Here is an 18,288-nt window from a genome sequence, read left to right as displayed (position 1 = left end):
ATACAATGATATTATTGTACACTGCTTATCTTTTTCATAAACTGTGAAATGTAGGTGTGACATTTTGTCTGCATACATTTCACACGTTCCAGAGGAGACAAGTGCTGCGAATCAGTCCAAACAGGATAACAAAACACGTGTTTGTAGACTTCAAGGCCCCTAAAGCCAAACTAGCAATTTGCGCAAATACTGCTTCAGGACAATGCACTGCATCTCTATATGTCTTCTTTAGCGGATGTTGGTTTGCCTCTAACGGTGAACACAAAAAACACATTTGATGTGTATATGATAGTAGCAGTAGAGCATATTCTTCTCGTGCCAAGTGAGTTGAACTGTGTTCAAATAAGGACAGTGGGCTCCAGGGAGGGTCACATGGGACAGATAAGGGAGGGGGGGGGGGCGCGTATGTGAGAAAAAGGTGGAGTGAACTGGTTTTCAAAATTGGAAAAAAAAGAAAACTACATTTGCCTTTCTTCTTCTTCTTCTTCTTCTTCTTCTTCTTCTTCTTCTTCTTCTTCTTCTTCTTCTTCTTCTTCTTCTTCTTCTTCTTCTTCCTCTTCCTCTTCTTCCTCTTCTTTATGTTTCCCCCAGTAGCGCTACGTCAGATGCGCTTGAGTCTAGTCAGAGAGCGCGCACGCAACACTCGTGGGGACAGAGAGAGAGAGAGAGAGAGAGAGAGAGAGAGAGACGTGTGATTTCTCTTTGTACTGAAGGAAGAGTTGAGGCCGGCTCTGCTTCTGCTCACCTCTCTTTTTTTTATATAAGCGGAGTTTGCATGCTGTAAATAGCCCATTAAGCCGGTTACACTTTACGTTTCTCCGGATCCGTCGCTCCTGTTTGTTTTGAGGAAGCAGCCACAGCCAATGTCCCTTTAAGCGATCTCTGGACAACAAAAGCATCAGGTCTACTGCTTCTTCTTCGGGGGATTCCGAGTCACACGTTTATCAGTCGGAAAAGCGAGCAGCCGCGCGTCCACAGACCGCTTCGACTCATTTTGCCGTCGCCCTTTCCGCACTTCCACATCTCCGTTTTTATTTTATTTTTTAAAAGCCAAACAGAGCGACCATGGCTGCTGTAACAAGCCCGGAGACGAGCCCTACACCGCGGGTCTATTTCCAGACGCCGGGCGGCACCAAGGAGGAGCCGGAGACCCCCGTTCGGAAGCAGGGACGCGTGACCGTCAAATACGACCGTAAGGAGCTGAGGAAGAGGCTGAACCTGGAGGAGTGGATTATCAACCAGCTAACGGACCTGTACGACTGTGAGGTAAAGACCCCAACAATATAAACCCGGTCTCAACAAAACCGATCGAACGTATCGATCAGGCGGCTCTGCTGAGTGAGAGGGCTCCATAAGGCAGTTGATCAGCTCCGGGGATTGTCTTGTGTGTCCACAACTGTTGATAAATACATATTAATAGGGCCCTTTGTCGCTGCTTTTGGCCCAGCCTCGCGTGTTCTAACCTATAGTATCTGGGCCATATGCAAGTAGGAGGATGAGGTAATGAAGATGGCAAACTAGGAGTGTGAGGAAGCTGATCATGAGCTGCAAGAAACAAAGAATGCATGTCAGCTCTTTGTAAATGTCAGATAAAGCCGCTGTGGTTTGACTCCATCCCCCCAGCCACAGGTAGGCTAAAGCTTATATTACAGCTTTATTACCTTGAAACAGACAGCCTCTGCTGTTCTCTCCTCTGATTGGCTGAAGCTGTTTTAAAGCACACCTGTGAGTTCATTTAATAAAGTCTGAATAGCTCACTGGAAACCCTACCTGTGTCGTTGAATAATTAACTGCTGATTGGGGTGGATTTTTTTATATTTAATATGGAAATTAGGAAAATAACTCTTTGTGTGTCTGTGTCTTTGGTTTATCTGGGATGTGACCCCCGCTTGTGTGCATGACCCCTCCCTCCTGTCTATTGTCTAATTGCAAACCTTTGAGTAAAGCGACAGGTGAGGGAGATATCTTCTTCAGGAGATGCGGCGATACGGATAAGTCTGATTGGAGGGGTCCGGTCATGACGGGGGGGCCTTATGACCTCCCGGGCTGCCCCGTGATGACTGAGCACAATCACAGCGTCACACATCAAACCGTTGGTGGTTGGCTCTAATGTAACCTGGCGGGCGGCTGCTGGCGTCAGTAGTTGGTAAGCTCATGTCAACTCTGCTGAGCTGGCATTGACCCACATTCTATTCCTAGTACGCGAGGAATATAACGACTTAACAGGTTTGGAGAATTCCTAGTTGGCTGCAGCTGAGACGAAATGACAAAGATGCCGGGAGACAATTCACACATGTTAGCTCAAGGTCAGGCCGGTCTTTGGGGATACAACAAGTTAACTTGTCGCAGGCAGGTTGGCATTCACCAACAGGCTCTTCAGGAGGTCTGGCGGCTTCTACACTTACACCTGGAAGTCCAAAAATCCAATCCACTGACAAACTATAACTAATCGTAACTATGTTATTCCAAGCCGACGTTAAACGAGAGTGTAAATCAGTTTCCAACCCCTCCTCTTTGGAAACGGATACCTCTCTTATGTGAAAACCAGATTGCATTGCATTGAGATTTTACCAGCGGTTGCAGGGATATCCCGTGACACGAGGATCATAATAATAATAAAGTAGCAGGGGTACTACAGAGGCTCACATGCCAGCAGAGGCGAATAAATGGCCTGGAGAGGATTTTAAAATCAATGTGCTGTGATTGTGTGCGAATGATGGATTCATATGCTATGGATTACAACCTTGCAGAGTAAAAAAGAAAAGAAAAAAGTTAATTTTCAGCAGACGAATATTTCTCTTCCTGTGTAGATTAATTCATTGGTTCAGCCGTCTCGCATCCATCTCTCCTTCACGACTCCACTCCACTTTGCGCAGACAGGGTCACAAAGAGTCCACAAAAAAAGCCTCACAAATGGTTGTCGCAGTGACAGCAAGAATCAATGTAATGATTTATTATTGTCAGATCACAGATACAGCAGATACTCACGAAACGGGATGTAGTGATTTATTTTACGTCTATTTTTTGCTCTCCATCCACAGTGTTTCCCCCTATTTGCTTTTCATCGTGCTGATCCCGTCTCTGCCTCGGCTGTTAGACAACAAAGAGATTAATTTACAGTCGCTTCACTGATGGAAACACATTGGGCTCGTTTAGACGGGGAGATGGAGGAGCACGTGCTGCTCCACAGTGTAACTGGAGAGGCAGCTTCAGCCGGTCAGGGAGCGGAGTGGGAGAACCCTGCAGATCCCTGAGCACGCATCTCCTCTTCCTCCACCTCCCTGTGACCCTCCTTTTTCTAACCTTTCACTCATTTTCCTGCCGTGTCGACCTATTTGTTCTGATTCATGCCGTGATCCACATTTTCACTCCCCACCTCCCTTCATTATTTCCCCATCTCTCTTTATTTCTCTCCTGTCTTGGATGCATGAAACCGGCATGGAGTTTGTTCAACAGGGAATTCATAATGAGCTATTTTCCCCCCATTCATATAATCCCTTTAAACATGCTACAAGCAGTCAGCGAGTCATTCCTGCCAGCCAGCGTGTCAGATATTCATCCAGCCACTTAGTCCGTCTATCAGTCACAGTTGGTAATAGTGAGGAGCCGAGCCTTAAAAATGATGCTTAAATGTTTACCTTGGTTAATCATGCAGTGGGAGAGAAGAAAAAACAGGTTGTATCCAAAGCTTGGTAAAATGACTGTTTTCCCAAAAGTCCCTGTTTTCATTGTTTGCTTTCAATGCAGGATTGTAATTATTACATTAGCCGGGCTTTCGTGAATTCCTGCAGTCGGGTGTTAATGTGGCGTTTGCTTCGTCGAAGAAGCCTCCCAGGTTGTGACGGGGTGCCCAGTAGATTCCCAGTGCTCGTGGAGGGGTTGCTTGAGTTCATCCGATAGGGCTCTGGGGGATCATTAGACGACAAATGTTGGGAACCGCACTGCAACAGAACCTCCAAATCCTCCAAGTCCCACTCACCTCACAGCTTAGGTTATAAACCCAGCTGTAAACAGTATTAAGGTGAAAACATAAACACTGAACTGGCAGCAAGTGTTTGGATTTCAGGGGGTTCACCGGCTGTTTCCTTAAGGATCGATGCCTTTGTCTTTGTTGTCAGTGCGCCTCCACTCTATTACTGGCTCTGTATATGAGGTGTTAAGTGAGTTTCCGGCACACTGGGGAAAGAGAAAGTGGGGGATACACTCCAGTCCGCTACTCCACTTCTCATAGAAAATGATTTCACACAAGCCCTCGTATCATTTCCATGGCAACTGCTGTTAATAATGTGAATTTGTCAGTAAAGGCTTGTTTTGCCTTCACGTTGCTTCGTTTTCTGCCAGTACTATGCTGGAGCTGACCAGTAGCTACACAGTTAACAGAAGGGAGAGTGGGCGGTCCAATCCCCAAACTCCAGGGCCCTACGTGGCCACACACGCACACACACACACGCGCACGCGCGCACGCAAGCATGTACGTACGTTAACACAGATGGGGATACGAGTGAGAACAGAGGCAGGATTGGCGAGCAGGAATGCAACGAACGGGGGAAGAGAAGGAAAAACAACTGGAGGGGATGGCAAGAAGAGAAGGAAAAAGTAGTTGGAGGAGGCAGGGATGTCAGAGAGGGAGAGCGTGCTCTTCTAACATGTGTCCTCTGCTATTGCAGTGATATGAAAGCAGTGCTTATAGAGTCCCTTTCTTTTGAGGCAGCAGTGATTGATCAGTCGCTAAAAACAATCCGAAGACTTGCGACAGCTGAATAAAGGAATCTCACTCCTCAAGGAGACAGTACAGTAAAGGAAGTGTGTGTAAACGAATAATTTTCTGCAATTGTCTGCAACAACAGGCAGTTAAAGAGGACATTCGGGGCAAAAAAAAAAAAAAAAAACACAACATGCATCCTGGGATGTCTGTTCAAGTGAGTCATTCCGGCCGACAGACAGACACACACACACACACACACACACACACACACACACACACACACACACACAGGACATTTGCTTAAACCTCACACTTTAAGGTCTGCATACCAATCAGTATTACCCTGTTACACTCGGTGTGCGTAAGAGGGTGACTACAAAGAGTGGTTGTTACACAGCAGGAGTGAAAGACTCCAGTGTGTCTTTGTAAACACCCCACACACACACAACACACACACACGAGCACACACTCGCACACATACATGGGCATGCCCACATTGTGTTAGTCGCTTACATGTGGTTCTAACAGTCCTTTTCCTGTTTGATTGGGGGTGAGTCAGCATGCTGTAGCCTGACCCACCGACTGACCATGTGAGTCTTTTTCTAAGACGCAGAGGGAAAAACAAGCTGGAGAGGATATTGGGGGTTGGTGGAGAACAAGCGTGTGTGTTTTTGTTTTTTTGTGAGAGTGCGAGTAAGACCGGAAGGAAGTAAAGAACGGCAGGCGAGCGGAGGCCTGGATGAAGAAAGAGAGGGAGGGGAAGAGAACGAGGGGCGTGAGTCATCCAGGGGAATGTTTAATGCATGTTATCAAAGGTGTGAGAGGCACATACACAATACAGCTCAGAGGACAATAAAAGACTACATTAGCGCACAACTTTCCCCAAAAAGTGCAATCAATACAGACACCTGTTGATTCACACACTCACCACACACTCGTATGCCCGGCTTGGTTTTCACCAAATTTGCACAACATTCTGGACGGGAATCACTTTTAAAAGTAAGGGTTGCTTAATGTTAGCATAAGAGATAAAGGAATGTAATCAACACATTTGTGGTTGACAGTTCTGTCAGCCAGTTTATCTTTTTTAGCTGACAGGAACTCCAGGTTCTCAAAATCCTTAGTAGTCTGCTTCAATTTCAAGAATGCATCAGACCGTGCTAGTCATCATGTATTCAAATACGTGAGCATGCAGGACCGTAAACAGTAATCTACAGCACCCAGTAACATATTGTGAATATTTTTGGGTGTGCGTAACCTTTTGTCAGCCCGTGTCATGTGTGACTGTCTAACACCTTTCCATCATGTAAAACCCTTCACTGTTGTTTCAGCGCAAGCTAAGCCTGATGAGCCTGTCATTCCATCCGCTGTCACACAGGTTGGGCTGTCAGCCGAGTGAAAAAGATTTACAGGAAACCATTTCCCCGTAACGATCACAGGGCAAGAGGGCCGTATTTGGAGATCCATTATGAAACTCCGAGCACCAGACCTAATTGCAGGCCGTAACTTGTTTAATGTTGAGGGACAGTTTACAGACTTACAGAGAGCCAGTTATTAACATGCATCTTCCCGTGAAACAGCTGTGTATATTGTAATAGCCGTCCAGTAAATACTCAAGCTGTTAAGATATTTGCTTCCATAAATATGACGACTGTGATGTATTAAAGCGCCGTGTCGCTGCCCTGCTTCTTCTTTTCAAATGAGCTACAGACAAGCACTCTTCAAAGTCCTATTCACTGTTCTTTGATGCATTTTAAGACTGTACATAGGCTTTTGATAGCTGCTCTGTGAAAGCTCCAGCACCCCGAGGACATTTCTTTTAAAAGTGCTAATGGGTATAATAGTGACATCGTCTGGTACGCAGGCCAGGGTTATTACCATATGTACCTCCAGGGTGTTGTAGCTGTAATAATACTTTTAAAGATTCAAGATTCAAGATCTTTTAAATTAAATGTTATAAATATGAGGTTTTGGTGATTTTTTTTTAATGGCCTGTTGAAATAATGAAACGAGCCATTGTTCCAATATGTTTGCAGTTGCAACAAGAGTTGGCAGCAACCTCGGTGGGAAGCAGTTATGATCAGGAGGTTTCTTTGTAATAATGCCAACCGCCTGCAGGTTGAGTGAGGTAACACAGATCCACTCAGGAGGGTATTTTAGTCCAAGGAGGTGCATTAGAGCTGCTGCAGGGAAGCATACGTCAGTATATGGCTTCATTCACTGTCTCTAATTGTGCATATGTGTTTATTGGACCTTTTTGTGCGTCAATAACAGACTGTACAGGAGCTGTGTACAACGTGTCTCCTGATACTGTATATTTTAGAGAAGTTGACGGGACTTTCGCCGATGTGTGAAACCAAACTCGGTCATGGGAAATAAACCGCTCAGGTTGAAAGGGCTTCGGGAAGAAGCGGATGGATGAAAGATGTGTGGACAGATGGACAGACAGCTGGTAGGCAGATAGACAAATAAGTCAATTTCATTTTTTTTTTTAAATTGGCAAAAGAGATGATAGTGAAACTGATGAATGAGGCCGGAGAAATGATGTTAACAGTCCCTTCTGTTATTTACTATAGTATATTAAAATAAGGATTTATGTAGTTTGAGTATCAATACTGGTGTTTTATGTGTCTCAAAACTAACTTTGAGACACGTTTATTTCAAGTTTCAAGGTATTTCAAGGAAGGAACAATTGACCATATTTGGGCAAATAGTCTGATTAAGAAATGACTGACTCATCAGGAAGGGAGTCAGCTTTTTTCTCACTCACACATACTGTCATTATGTTGGAATTAAGAGCATTAAATGAACAAATCAACCCATCAAGTGTTCAGTCATTTACCGCTTTTCTTATTATAAGATTGTATGTGGATTATCCCTGAAATCCATTTACAGTCTGATTCTATAAACGCGGCAACACCCTAAAAAACGGTCTAATCCTGCTACTGAACACACTTCAGAGGAGAGTAAATGAATTGCCAGGCGGCTAAAAGAATAAATCAGTTACTGAAACAAATGAATGATGATGTTGGGACATCCACGTTCTCATCCGGGGTGTTGTTGTTTCAGACCATGTCTTGTCTCTTTGTCTTGTTTTTGTTTCGAGGTGATAATCTGCTGGCGTAATCTGTAAATGACTCAATGTGGAATTGAACCAAAGCCTTTACTTCCTAGAGTGTCGCCAGCGTTCAAGAAGTCGGCGGTTGTGTTGATGATTGATCTTCATGAAAGAACTATAATGTTCTCTCATCCCTTTTCAAATCCACAGGGATTTGGTCTCAGTGGTGGCAGAATTAATTAAAAGGCTCCGCAAATAAAGTGGGTGAAAATTAATGGAGGAAATATTTTTTGATAGAACTCAAACTAGCGTATAGGATCACCAAAAAGACCCCTGACTAAAACTGCCAGAACGACAACATAAATCATTCAATGAATGACATGAGAAAAGAACAAATGAATGTTGGGCCCCTTTGATTGTCTTAGTACTTGCCAAGAGTGACATAATGATAATCGGCTGTAATCCTTTGCATGTATTCTTAATTTAATCTGCACGTAATCTTGTGTTTCAGTCCAATTGTAGTGGTAATGGCTTGGAGAGGAGGTGTGTGTGTGTGTGTGGGGGGGGGGGGGGGGGGCTTCCTCACACTCTTTTTCTGCTCGTTGAGTTTCATTTTTACTTGTTTGCTCCCATGGTAATTAGCGATTGGTGGTAGAACGGGATAAATCAATTCAGTGCACCTCAGGCTGCTTTTCCTGGCGTTCCCGAGACGCACACACACGTCGATACGGTCCGTGTGTGAAGTTGTGGAGAGCCTCGGATGATCGGCCCTCTGCTGCAGAAGTGACCGGCTCAAGAGGAGATGCAGAGTGGAGGTGGAGGGTGAAAGTGGGCACTCGAGATGCGGCCTGGATCGTGTATTTCAGATGATTGCACGAGGCATTTTGAAATATTTGAGTGGGCTGAAGGAAGGAAGGAAGAGAGAGAGACAGAGAGAGAGAGAGAAAGAGAGAGATTCTTTGAGTGAGGGAAGCTGCATTTGTTTCTACAAATCATTATAAGTTGCATGGAAATTATAAGCAAAAGACTAAAAGTTAGCATATCTGTCACTCCCCTAAAAAAAGAAGCCATAGCTTCACTGCTAATACTACGGTTATGCTGTAGCAAATGGACAACAATGTGTTGCTTTAAATTGTTCCTTTCTCAGCTGGCTGAAAGATTGGGCAGCAGCGGCAATCTGTTGCCCTCGTGTAGTCGTTAGCCGGCACCGCTCGGTTGCCAGTACAAGTCTTCCCGAGGCTGGTTGTGACCCAGAGGGACCAGCCGCAGTGTTTTCCCCCTGAGAGGCTGCAGCACAGACAAGTCCAGTCAACACGCAGAAACCACTGAACCGTTCAGTCGGGCCAAACAAGTCCATGTGAGATTATTCAACCGTACTGCGAGGAGGACTTTGGGCAGCTTTTGGAGGGACTGAGGTTGGGGGACAATGAAGACTTTACAAATATGTGTGTGCTTTTGGTGCTCAGTTTCCAAGATATATCTATATATTTCAACTCTAGGAATGCTATATACAGTATATATGATATTGTTGCCTAATTACAGTGTAAGAACTACTAAAACTACTTGCGTCTTAATTATAGTGATAATGTTTCCTGGCATCATATAAAGTTGCGTTCTGTCTTCTTGGAGCCTGTTTGGTTTGGCTCTCCACAATCTGAAGCAACCCACACACACACACACACACACACACACACACACACACACACACACAAACACACACACACACACACAGGGACACGATGGCATGCCCACGTCCCCACTCAGGCTCTGGAGACTCTGGTTCCTTTTTCTTTACGTGACAGGGCTGTTTTATCAGGACGTGAGGCAGCAGGAAGGCTGCAAAGACGAAGCATATGGAGGCTAGGTGGTTTTAAATAGAACAAAAAACATGTAGGAGCTGCGTGTGCATGGCTCTACTCTTCCACAGAGGTGGTTCATGTATGACTAATGAAATGATTAAGTTGTATTCTGTCTGGCTGAAAAGAGGTTGGTTCAGTTAAACTGTTTTGCCTGCGGCTCTTTCTCTCTGTTTTTCATAAGATTCAAAACAGGACATCAAATTCTTCCTGGGAGGAAGTACATTCAACTGATTAGACTTGCAATAGAGATGATAATCAGCCACACACACACACACACACACACGCGCGCACACGCACACACACACACACACACACACACACACACACACACACACACACACACACACACACACACAAACAAAAGATGCACAATAACATGCCCACTGCAGACTGTATTAAGTACATTGCATTGTATTGATTATGGATTGTTGCGGCGGTTTATGGTTTATGGCTGTGTGTAAGCGCCACTTACATTAATTGTGCCTACACACACACACACACACACACACACACACACACACACATCCCGTCAGCTCTGTCCTCCTCAACAGTTTCCCACAGATAGCGTTCCCCTCCCCCTCGCTATCGCCCATGTTCACGAGGCCTGACAGGAAGTCACTGGGTGCTCTGGTGTTTTAACCCCTTCTGCACGTAAGAGAAGAACCGATTCTATCTTTATTTTCCGGGGTCACTACGTTTCGTGAGCCTGTCTGGTCCTGGGAGGAAGGGAAGGGAAGGGAAGGAAGAGGTAGAGAAGAAGGCCAGCAATGTCTGTTATTCAAAAAGCTGCAGATCCCTGATAAGCAATCGGGTGAGGGAGACAGAAAGCAGCAGGCGATGACTGACACGATGCGTATACCGAATCCCCGCACCCTCGTCGACCCTCTTGTGTTCCCCAGTAAGTGCCTCGCAGCAAGGTGGCCCAAACGCTATGAATTGCTCTGTGGGCTTTATGGGAGAGCAGCAGTGAGCGGTAATGCCAACCAGACAGGAAGGGCATCAAAAGAGGCATAAAGATAAAGAGACGGAGGGAGGGAGAGCATGGCAGGAAGTGGGTTCATGCCAAGTAATTATTACACTATTGCCATGCTGGTTTTATCCTGCGTGTGTGTGTGTGGTAATCAGATGACAGAAGACCAAATTAGATCAGTCACCATGGTGGGTGGCATGAATTACCACCTTGAGATGGCTTGCAGGCAAATTTACAGCTCAGTTTTGACTTTGAATATCAGTTGTTACTTTGACAATAAAGGGGATTGGTAGCTACTGTAGTGTCATTCATTTCTTAGCAGGCCACTTAGTCATTTATTAGGTAACATACTTCCCACAGGTGTTGCCTGCAGGTATTTGCACATCATCGGCGCGAACATCCTTTACTTCTCCTTAGTTTTAAGTTCCTGTAGTTTTAATGGTTTAGTTCCATTTTTACGCTGTGACTCAGCTCTCGTTTTTTGTTTGCATGTGAGCATTTCTGGCTAAATCCGTCGGTATTTATTTAAGAAACAGGCCTGCGCATGCATACGGTGTGTGAATTTGAAGGTGTGCTCATTGGCTCATCTGTGAGCCTTTGCGAGCTGCAGTTGCCTTTTAAAACCTGCCCTGCACCCTTAGTCAAATATAATTATGTGAATCTTTGCAGAAGCACGTTTCATCCATAAGCCAATCTTGTTGAACTTGAGCAATGCACGGATACGCTTTTTCTTTTTGTCTTCTCTTAGTCATGAAATATTTCCCCAAAATGTTAGTTATTTTCCCCTTCCATCGAGCCTTCAGCCACACTTTTGCTTTGCCCTCCTCTGCACTTGCCTCTTCTCTCACCCTCGCCTTTGTCTGTCCTTCTCTTGTGAGGGTTCTCAACCTGAGAGAACCAAGATGACGCACAGCGACAGCCGATACCATCTCAGCTGTGCCTGTGCTCCCACCGCCTGCAGGGCGGTTATGGGTCTGCAACTTGTCGTTCACACTTATTTTGTACCTGTGTCACGGTGCCAAGTCGACTGGCATGGGGGTAATAGTTTTAATGGAGCACACACACACACTCCCACTCGGTTATGCAAACACGTCTAAACACTCAGCAAAAGCACTTTCCCCACTTGGACTGACCTCAATGTGGTTTAGACAGTGCAGATAGAATTGGAAAGGCACATGGTGTTAGTGCAATTTATTAGTGCAAATTAGTTCCATGTAGATCACATAGTCTGCGTCTGTATTTTGCTTCTCCACAGCTATTCGACAAAACAGATTTAACAAGCAAAGAACATTAAAGTAGGGAGTCAAACGTTGCCTAAATGGAGTCTGGTTGATTCAGTCAGAACAAGCGCACGCACAAGTAACTTGGAGCGAGCGGCGACATTGTTCAGCGCCACGCGGCCTACTTTTGCTACTCCATCCTTCTTCCTTCATCCTGCCTGCTCCAGCCATCACTTCCTCCCCTCCATCCCTGCATCCCTGCATTGTACCAAGCCAAAACATTGTGTTGTGTTTGTCGCAAAACGGGCGATTGTCCATCCTGAAGTCGGACTATTTTTAACCTGGTGTGCTACTGCGGCAGCAGGAATAAGCAAAAGTGTCTGTTTATCACTCGTCATCCAGCTTTTTGGTGAAGCTGAGCCTGTTTAGATTTGAATCACTTTCTTCTGTGTGGTCTCCCTCTGGCTCTCTCTCTCTCTTACACAGTCTCCACAGATCCCATCACAGGAATCAGCTATGTGGTGTGTTATCACTGGAAGACCTGCTGCGTAATCCTTGTAGGTGGCCTCTGTGACCTACTTACACACGATGCTTCCTACACTTTAACGCCATTGGCTTACATCCACCGTAATAAACGTAATACCCCCCATAGCTTCTTTTGATTAGCCGTGCGTCTATGTGCTCATTGTGCTGATATTTACACCGTGCTATCTGCTATTTCTCTAGTGGCTGATTTTACGTTCACATCCTTTTTTTTCTTCTTTTTATATCAGCATAGTTTATCTTTCACTGTGTGTAGCCTGCAACCGCATTATGTGTGTCTCGCACGTGATTCGATACAGATTTGAAGAGTACTGTGAAATCAAGGCAGTCTAAGATGAAAGCAGTTGACACACGACGTAGTTTTGAACTGTGTCTAGTCGTATTGCTCTCTATCAACACTTCCCCTTTCCAGAGATAGTTACAGAAGCCATGATGGGCCTTTTTTGCTGTGATAGAGGGCGCTGACCTACTCGTGTGTGTGTGTGTGTGTGTAGCTTTAGTTTTGAAGCTGGATCTGGTTTTTGATCTGTCCGAGCCTGCAGCAGCTATACCCCTCCCCCCCCCGTGAGAGGAGTAGTTCTTACGACCCGCGCGTGCACACAAGTACGCTCTCATACTGTCACATCGCATTCTGCTCCGTCCTGCAGGCAGCCTCCAGACAGACAGCGTGGCCGCCTCATTGTGTTGGCGTGTGAATCATATTTGCAAGCTCGTCGGGGAGAGTATAATTAAATTCAATGACCACAAATACAAATGGGTCTATATGCCAGTTTATAGAAGCAGTTTGTTTCCCAGAGGACGCTGGTGGTTCAGGCTGAAAAGGGCAGACTTCTTGATTACATGCAACATCAACAGAACTCAATACGACGAGATTAAACTGTGAAAAGGTATTTACAGTGAGGGGAAATACACACACGATGCAGTCACGCTGTTGAAATATCAGGAATAATACACAGAAATCCCTGTCAAGGCTTTAAGTGTGGGAATAATTGCATGGGCCTTTTTTCAAATACTGATGGCCTTTTGTTCGGTAGTCCAGAGTAAGCATGGAAATAAGTACACGATAATAAGATAAATGGATTATTCATCGACCGTCCCTCATCCATTTTCTGCTTTTCCGTCATATGATGGACAAACTGTTATGAGCAGACATTTTACAGCCGATCTCACTAAACATATGCTGGCAACGGACGTAGAATTTCCCCCCAGCCATCCAGGAAGAGACAGCTCACTTTAAACATGGAATTAAATGGTATACCAGCATCAGAATGTCTGCTTGTTGCATGTTTAGGGGTCAGAGTTGATATTCCACGGGATGCTGACAGGCTCGCGGCCGCTTCGGAGCAACAGGTGTTACAGTTTGACGAGTCGCCAAGGTTAACATGGTGAAAAGAATTTGATCGAAGGTTTTTTTAAAAGGACACCTGCATGTTCTTTTAGTGTTTCCAACAGCTGCCGCCACGACCAGCAACCACAAGGCTGTTCAACTAGACGGCTGAAATGCCCGTGTTTGTGGCTCCCATTTTAAAACTCAATAAAGTCGTCGCTTTGAGTCCATGTCACGGTATTTGACCTTCTGTACACGACCACAGATGATGTAATTGGAAGCATCTAGTGACTTGTTTGCTTGTGATTTCTCGCTGGCATAAGGCTAGGTTTCCCCCCCTCGACCAAATCCATGTGTATATTTGGCCTCTACATACTGGGCCACTCTCTAACTCGCGACATCTTAGGTTGTTAACAACCTTGCACAGCTTGACAAGTCGTTGCACTCTGCCGTGCCTCCGTTCCCAAACTGCGTACATCCTCATTGTTTACAAACCAAGTCATTTCCTGTGGAAGATTTGGAGATATCTCTTTTGAAATGAGTGTCTCATTCCTCCAGTACAGTCTTACCAACTGGTTCCTGGTTCCTCTTTGAATAGTTCCACACTGCACCCGCGGTGTGCGCCAATACCTTGTAGGCACCTTTCAGTCCAGATCACATCTGCAACAGTAAAAAGCCCTCCAGACTCCAGACTAGTTCAGTAAGTCAGTCTGGAGTATTGTTGTGGAAATCCTCCCTCGTGATTTCCTGCTTTCTTTGTGTCTCCTCTCTGAAGCCTGTCTTTCGGCCTTTTTCAACATCCCTCCCTCCCTGCTCCCCCTCAGCTGCTCCCTCTTCTCGATATGCTCCTGAACCTCTTACCTTCCTTCCTCTTTCCCGTTCCCCTCCCCCATCATTCAGATTTAACAGTCTGTCTTTCAAATCATTTTCTAGTAAGCTGTATTAAATGGAAGTGTGTCGCTCACGCCTTTCAGGAACAATCAGTGCGTTACATTCACCTTGTGAGTACCGCCACATGCGAGATACGAAGTATAAAGGAAATGCTGCTAATAGCAGAAGAAGAATGGTTAGGAAGTAAAACAAATTATGTTGATTTTCTCTTTAATCTTGAACAGGCGGTTCCTTATCTCTTCGTCTCCTTTGTGTCCTCGCCTTTCTCACATTGTCTGGCCCAGCTTCCTTTACTGCCTGTAGTAGCAGCACATGGAGCCCACATGTTGTGCAGATCAGTCTTTGTGTCAGACTTCACCCCCTGTGTGTGTGTGTATGTGTGTGTGTGTGAGAGAGACAGACAGCGTCAGTATGTCTGCACTGTAAGCATATGGGCACTTTTGTGTCCGTCTTTCAGAGCTTAAATTTTGAAATTCTGTAAGAGACCAGCTTATGTGTCTTTGTGTGAACAAGTGTGTTAATAGTGTGGTGTGTATGTGTCTGTGTGTAAGCATTTTTGCACTTTTTCGTCTGCGTTGCTACTTACAGCACGTGTGTAATGGCAACTTGCTTGTGAGTCCGTGTGTGTGTGTTTTTTACTCTGCTGACGGTAAGACTGGTTGTCACCTCCAGTCTCTATCTCACACACCCAGGCAGTCCTGCTCAGAACTAAATCCCCGTACCCCGCCTTCCACACACACACACACACACACACACACACACACACACACACACACACACACACACACACACACACACACACACACACACTTCATCCAGCTCAGACTTATTAATGCTCATTTTATAATTCTTTAATCCATGTGTGTGTGTGTGTGTGTGTGTGTGTGTGTGTGTGTGTGTGAGAGAGAGGTGTGTAACAGAAAGGATGTGTGTAATGTTGAAGACTTGTCACTTGGAAAAAAGAAAAGTGCCATTTGGTTAATGTGACAAATGTGCACACGCAGCATGCTGTTTCTGTCTGTCTGTCTTTCTGTGCGTGTGTGTGTGTGTGTGTGTGTGTGTGTGTGAAGGAGTAGGGGGCAGTTGGGCAGGTGCAGAGACAGCTGGTGTGGGCAACCCTAACTGAGGGGGAGGACGAGAGCGAGGGAGAGATTCCTAGAGAATGACATGAATGCAGGGTGGCAATTGAGCAGCAAAAGAGGGGGAAACGAGTGTTTGTGTGTGTGTGTGTGTGTGTGTGTGTGTGTGTGTGTGTGTGTGTGTGTGTGTGTGTGTGTGTGTGTGTTGCTGCCAGTGGTGAACCGCTTTGATAGCACACACTGAGCTAGTGTGCTTGAGTGAGACAGATGGAGAAAGAGAGGAAGACTACCGAAGCAGTTTCCAGAGCGACAGATTAATCAGAAGAAAAAGTATTGATTGGCTTCATGGAGGAGGCGTGGCGAGAAAAGGGTCCGCTTATCAGTACCAGGCGTGAATTGCTTTGCTTGAGTTTTAAAAAAAGGGCGATTTTTTTCCGTTTATTGCAGCTTTTTCTGTTTCAAAGTGGTTTAAAAGCAGAGCGAATAAAGTTATTGTCTAACTCTCCGTGCAGTTTCTAAACATCAACGATGATTCAAAGGTGACAATTTTGAGATTTTGCTACAGGACGTGACAGTCATTAGCTTTCAGTCATGCACGTGCTGTGGATATTAGCTGGTGTCAAAGCAATAGTTCGACGATTCCAATCACCAGCTGCCTTATGACATTGATTGGCTACTTTGTGATAAGCATGACAGTGTTTCAGTTCCTCATGCGGGTGTGCAAATGAACGTGCACTCTGACTGTGTCAGTATTGGACATATGTTTGTGCTCTTCTGCTGTTACCTGTTCATGTCTCTGTCTACTCGCCCAGTTTCTTTGTCTCTCCTCTCTGTCGTGTTCAACACGGCGAGGTAATGGAGGGACATCGCCCTCTTGTGTTCAGAAATGGACATTGATCGGACACTTTGTAGCGCGAGACAGACAGGCCAGCAGCGCCGGCCTATTTGCAGACAAGCCACACAACATAAACCCAGGGAAAGAAACCCTCATCCACCGTGCTATTCTTAGTCCATGTGTCCAATGAAAAGAGGTTGGCGTGTGTGTGTGTGTGTATGTGTCAGTGATGCTAACCTCTTTTTTTTGTGCTTTTACTTTGTGCCACATGCTACAGGAGGAGGCCATCCCAGAGCTTGAGATAGATGTGGACGAGCTGCTGGATATGCCCAGTGACGTTGAGCGGGGAGCCAGGGTCAAGGTAGGAGACGGACGCAGCAGGGACACACACACACACACGTGCAAAAGACATGATATATATTCAGATATTCAGACTGTCTTTTATTCTTTTACAGGACTTAGTGGTTGACTGTTTTAAACCGACTGAGGTAAGACGTTTTTTTTGTTATCTCTCTTCCATCCTCCTACCCCCTGACACTTTACCCCCAGATTAATGCACTGTGCATTTCTTCTACTATTATTATTTCTGAATTCCCCTCATGTGTCCCTCCTTTCTCCCCGTAGGTCTTCGTCTCAGAGCTGCTCGACAAGATCCGAGGGATGCAAAAGCTCTCCACGCCTCAGAAGAAATGATGGCCTCCTTCCTCCTCCCCCCATCCCCCCGTCCTCAGCCCTCACCTCTCGTCTTCCTGCCGTGCTTTCCATCTTTCCATTTTGATGTCAGTCTTCTTCCGTTGAGTATTTTCATGAAATACTTTAACTAAACCTTGTTTCCTCTTCTTTTTTTTTTTTTTAACTCTTTTACAGTCAGAGACATTTGCTACAGTGGTGCAGTTAAAGACTGTCTTTTTATTTTTTGCGTGTGTGTGGATTTGTTGAAAAATCTGCACTACGTCATTTTGGGAAGAAAATCTGAACCCCTGACCACGAAGAATAACGTGCGCTACATGTTTGGTCCAACAATGAGGGAAAATTTGATCCCTGGAAAAAGTGGTTGAACCTTAAAAAAAGTCGCTGGGTGGCTGCTGTGGTCGTGCGGCCCAAACAATAGACTGACATTCTCCCCGTGAGGTTAGAGCAGAAGTAGGTTTTTTTAGGTCGGGTGTGCTTGTATAGAAATCCAATTATTGGGGGAAAATTGTATGTTTTTCTTTCCTCAAATGCGTAGTGCAGTCGTAAGAGTGGTTCTTTAGAAGCCTGTGCTGTCCAGCCTGCATACATACGTGTGCGTGTTGCTAAATGCTACGTGTGTGTGTTGCTACATAATGTACAGCAACATTCATGATAGGAGTGTTTTTCCTGGCCTGTATATTCTGCTGTTCTGTTCGACAAATTCAATTTTTTAGTATAGGACTGGTTCCTGTTTGGTTTTTCTGGATGCATTTTGTCACACACACACTTACACACACACACACACACACACACACACACTGACAGTCCGACAAGGGGACCCAGAACAAAGCTGCCTTGTTTTTTTTGTTTTTGTTTCTTTCTTCCCTTTCTGTGTCCTTTTCACACTTCTCTCCTTTTATCTTAAGAATGATTCGGTCCACCACATAGTTTTGTGTTTGGCAGACGTCAGGTCAGAGCAGTCACACATGGGAGCTGAAAATATCTTTGGAGCTCCGTGTTGGTGGCGAGACTTTGTGATGTCAATGAGGTGTCTGAATGGGAGGGATGGAGGCCACTGTTTTACACTGAAGCTGTCCAAAAGCATTCACCCTTCCTTTTCTTCTTTCTT

At 45.3% G+C, this 18,288-nt stretch overlaps 1 protein-coding gene across 1 annotated transcript; it reads left to right on the top strand.

Moving 5' to 3' along the window:
- Window positions 1–1,065: 1,065 nt before the first annotated feature.
- On the top strand, window positions 1,066–17,241 carry ppp1r14bb (protein phosphatase 1, regulatory (inhibitor) subunit 14Bb; the record flags this gene model as incomplete). Its single annotated transcript, XM_079215430.1, has 4 exons — window positions 1,066–1,266; window positions 16,765–16,848; window positions 16,943–16,975; window positions 17,112–17,241. The coding sequence occupies 4 exons, from the start codon at window positions 1,066–1,068 to the stop codon at window positions 17,178–17,180; spliced, it is 387 nt and encodes a 128-aa protein (XP_079071556.1). The 3' UTR covers window positions 17,181–17,241.
- Between the last annotated feature and the right edge of the window lie 1,047 nt (window positions 17,242–18,288).

The sequence above is a fragment of the Taurulus bubalis genome (genome assembly GCF_910589615.1).
Source record: "Taurulus bubalis genome assembly, chromosome: 3".
In the NCBI taxonomy this organism is placed as follows: Eukaryota; Metazoa; Chordata; class Actinopteri; order Perciformes; family Cottidae; genus Taurulus; species Taurulus bubalis.
The sequence above is the reverse complement of the archived record's forward strand: the minus strand, read 5'-3'. Positions and strand labels throughout refer to the sequence as shown.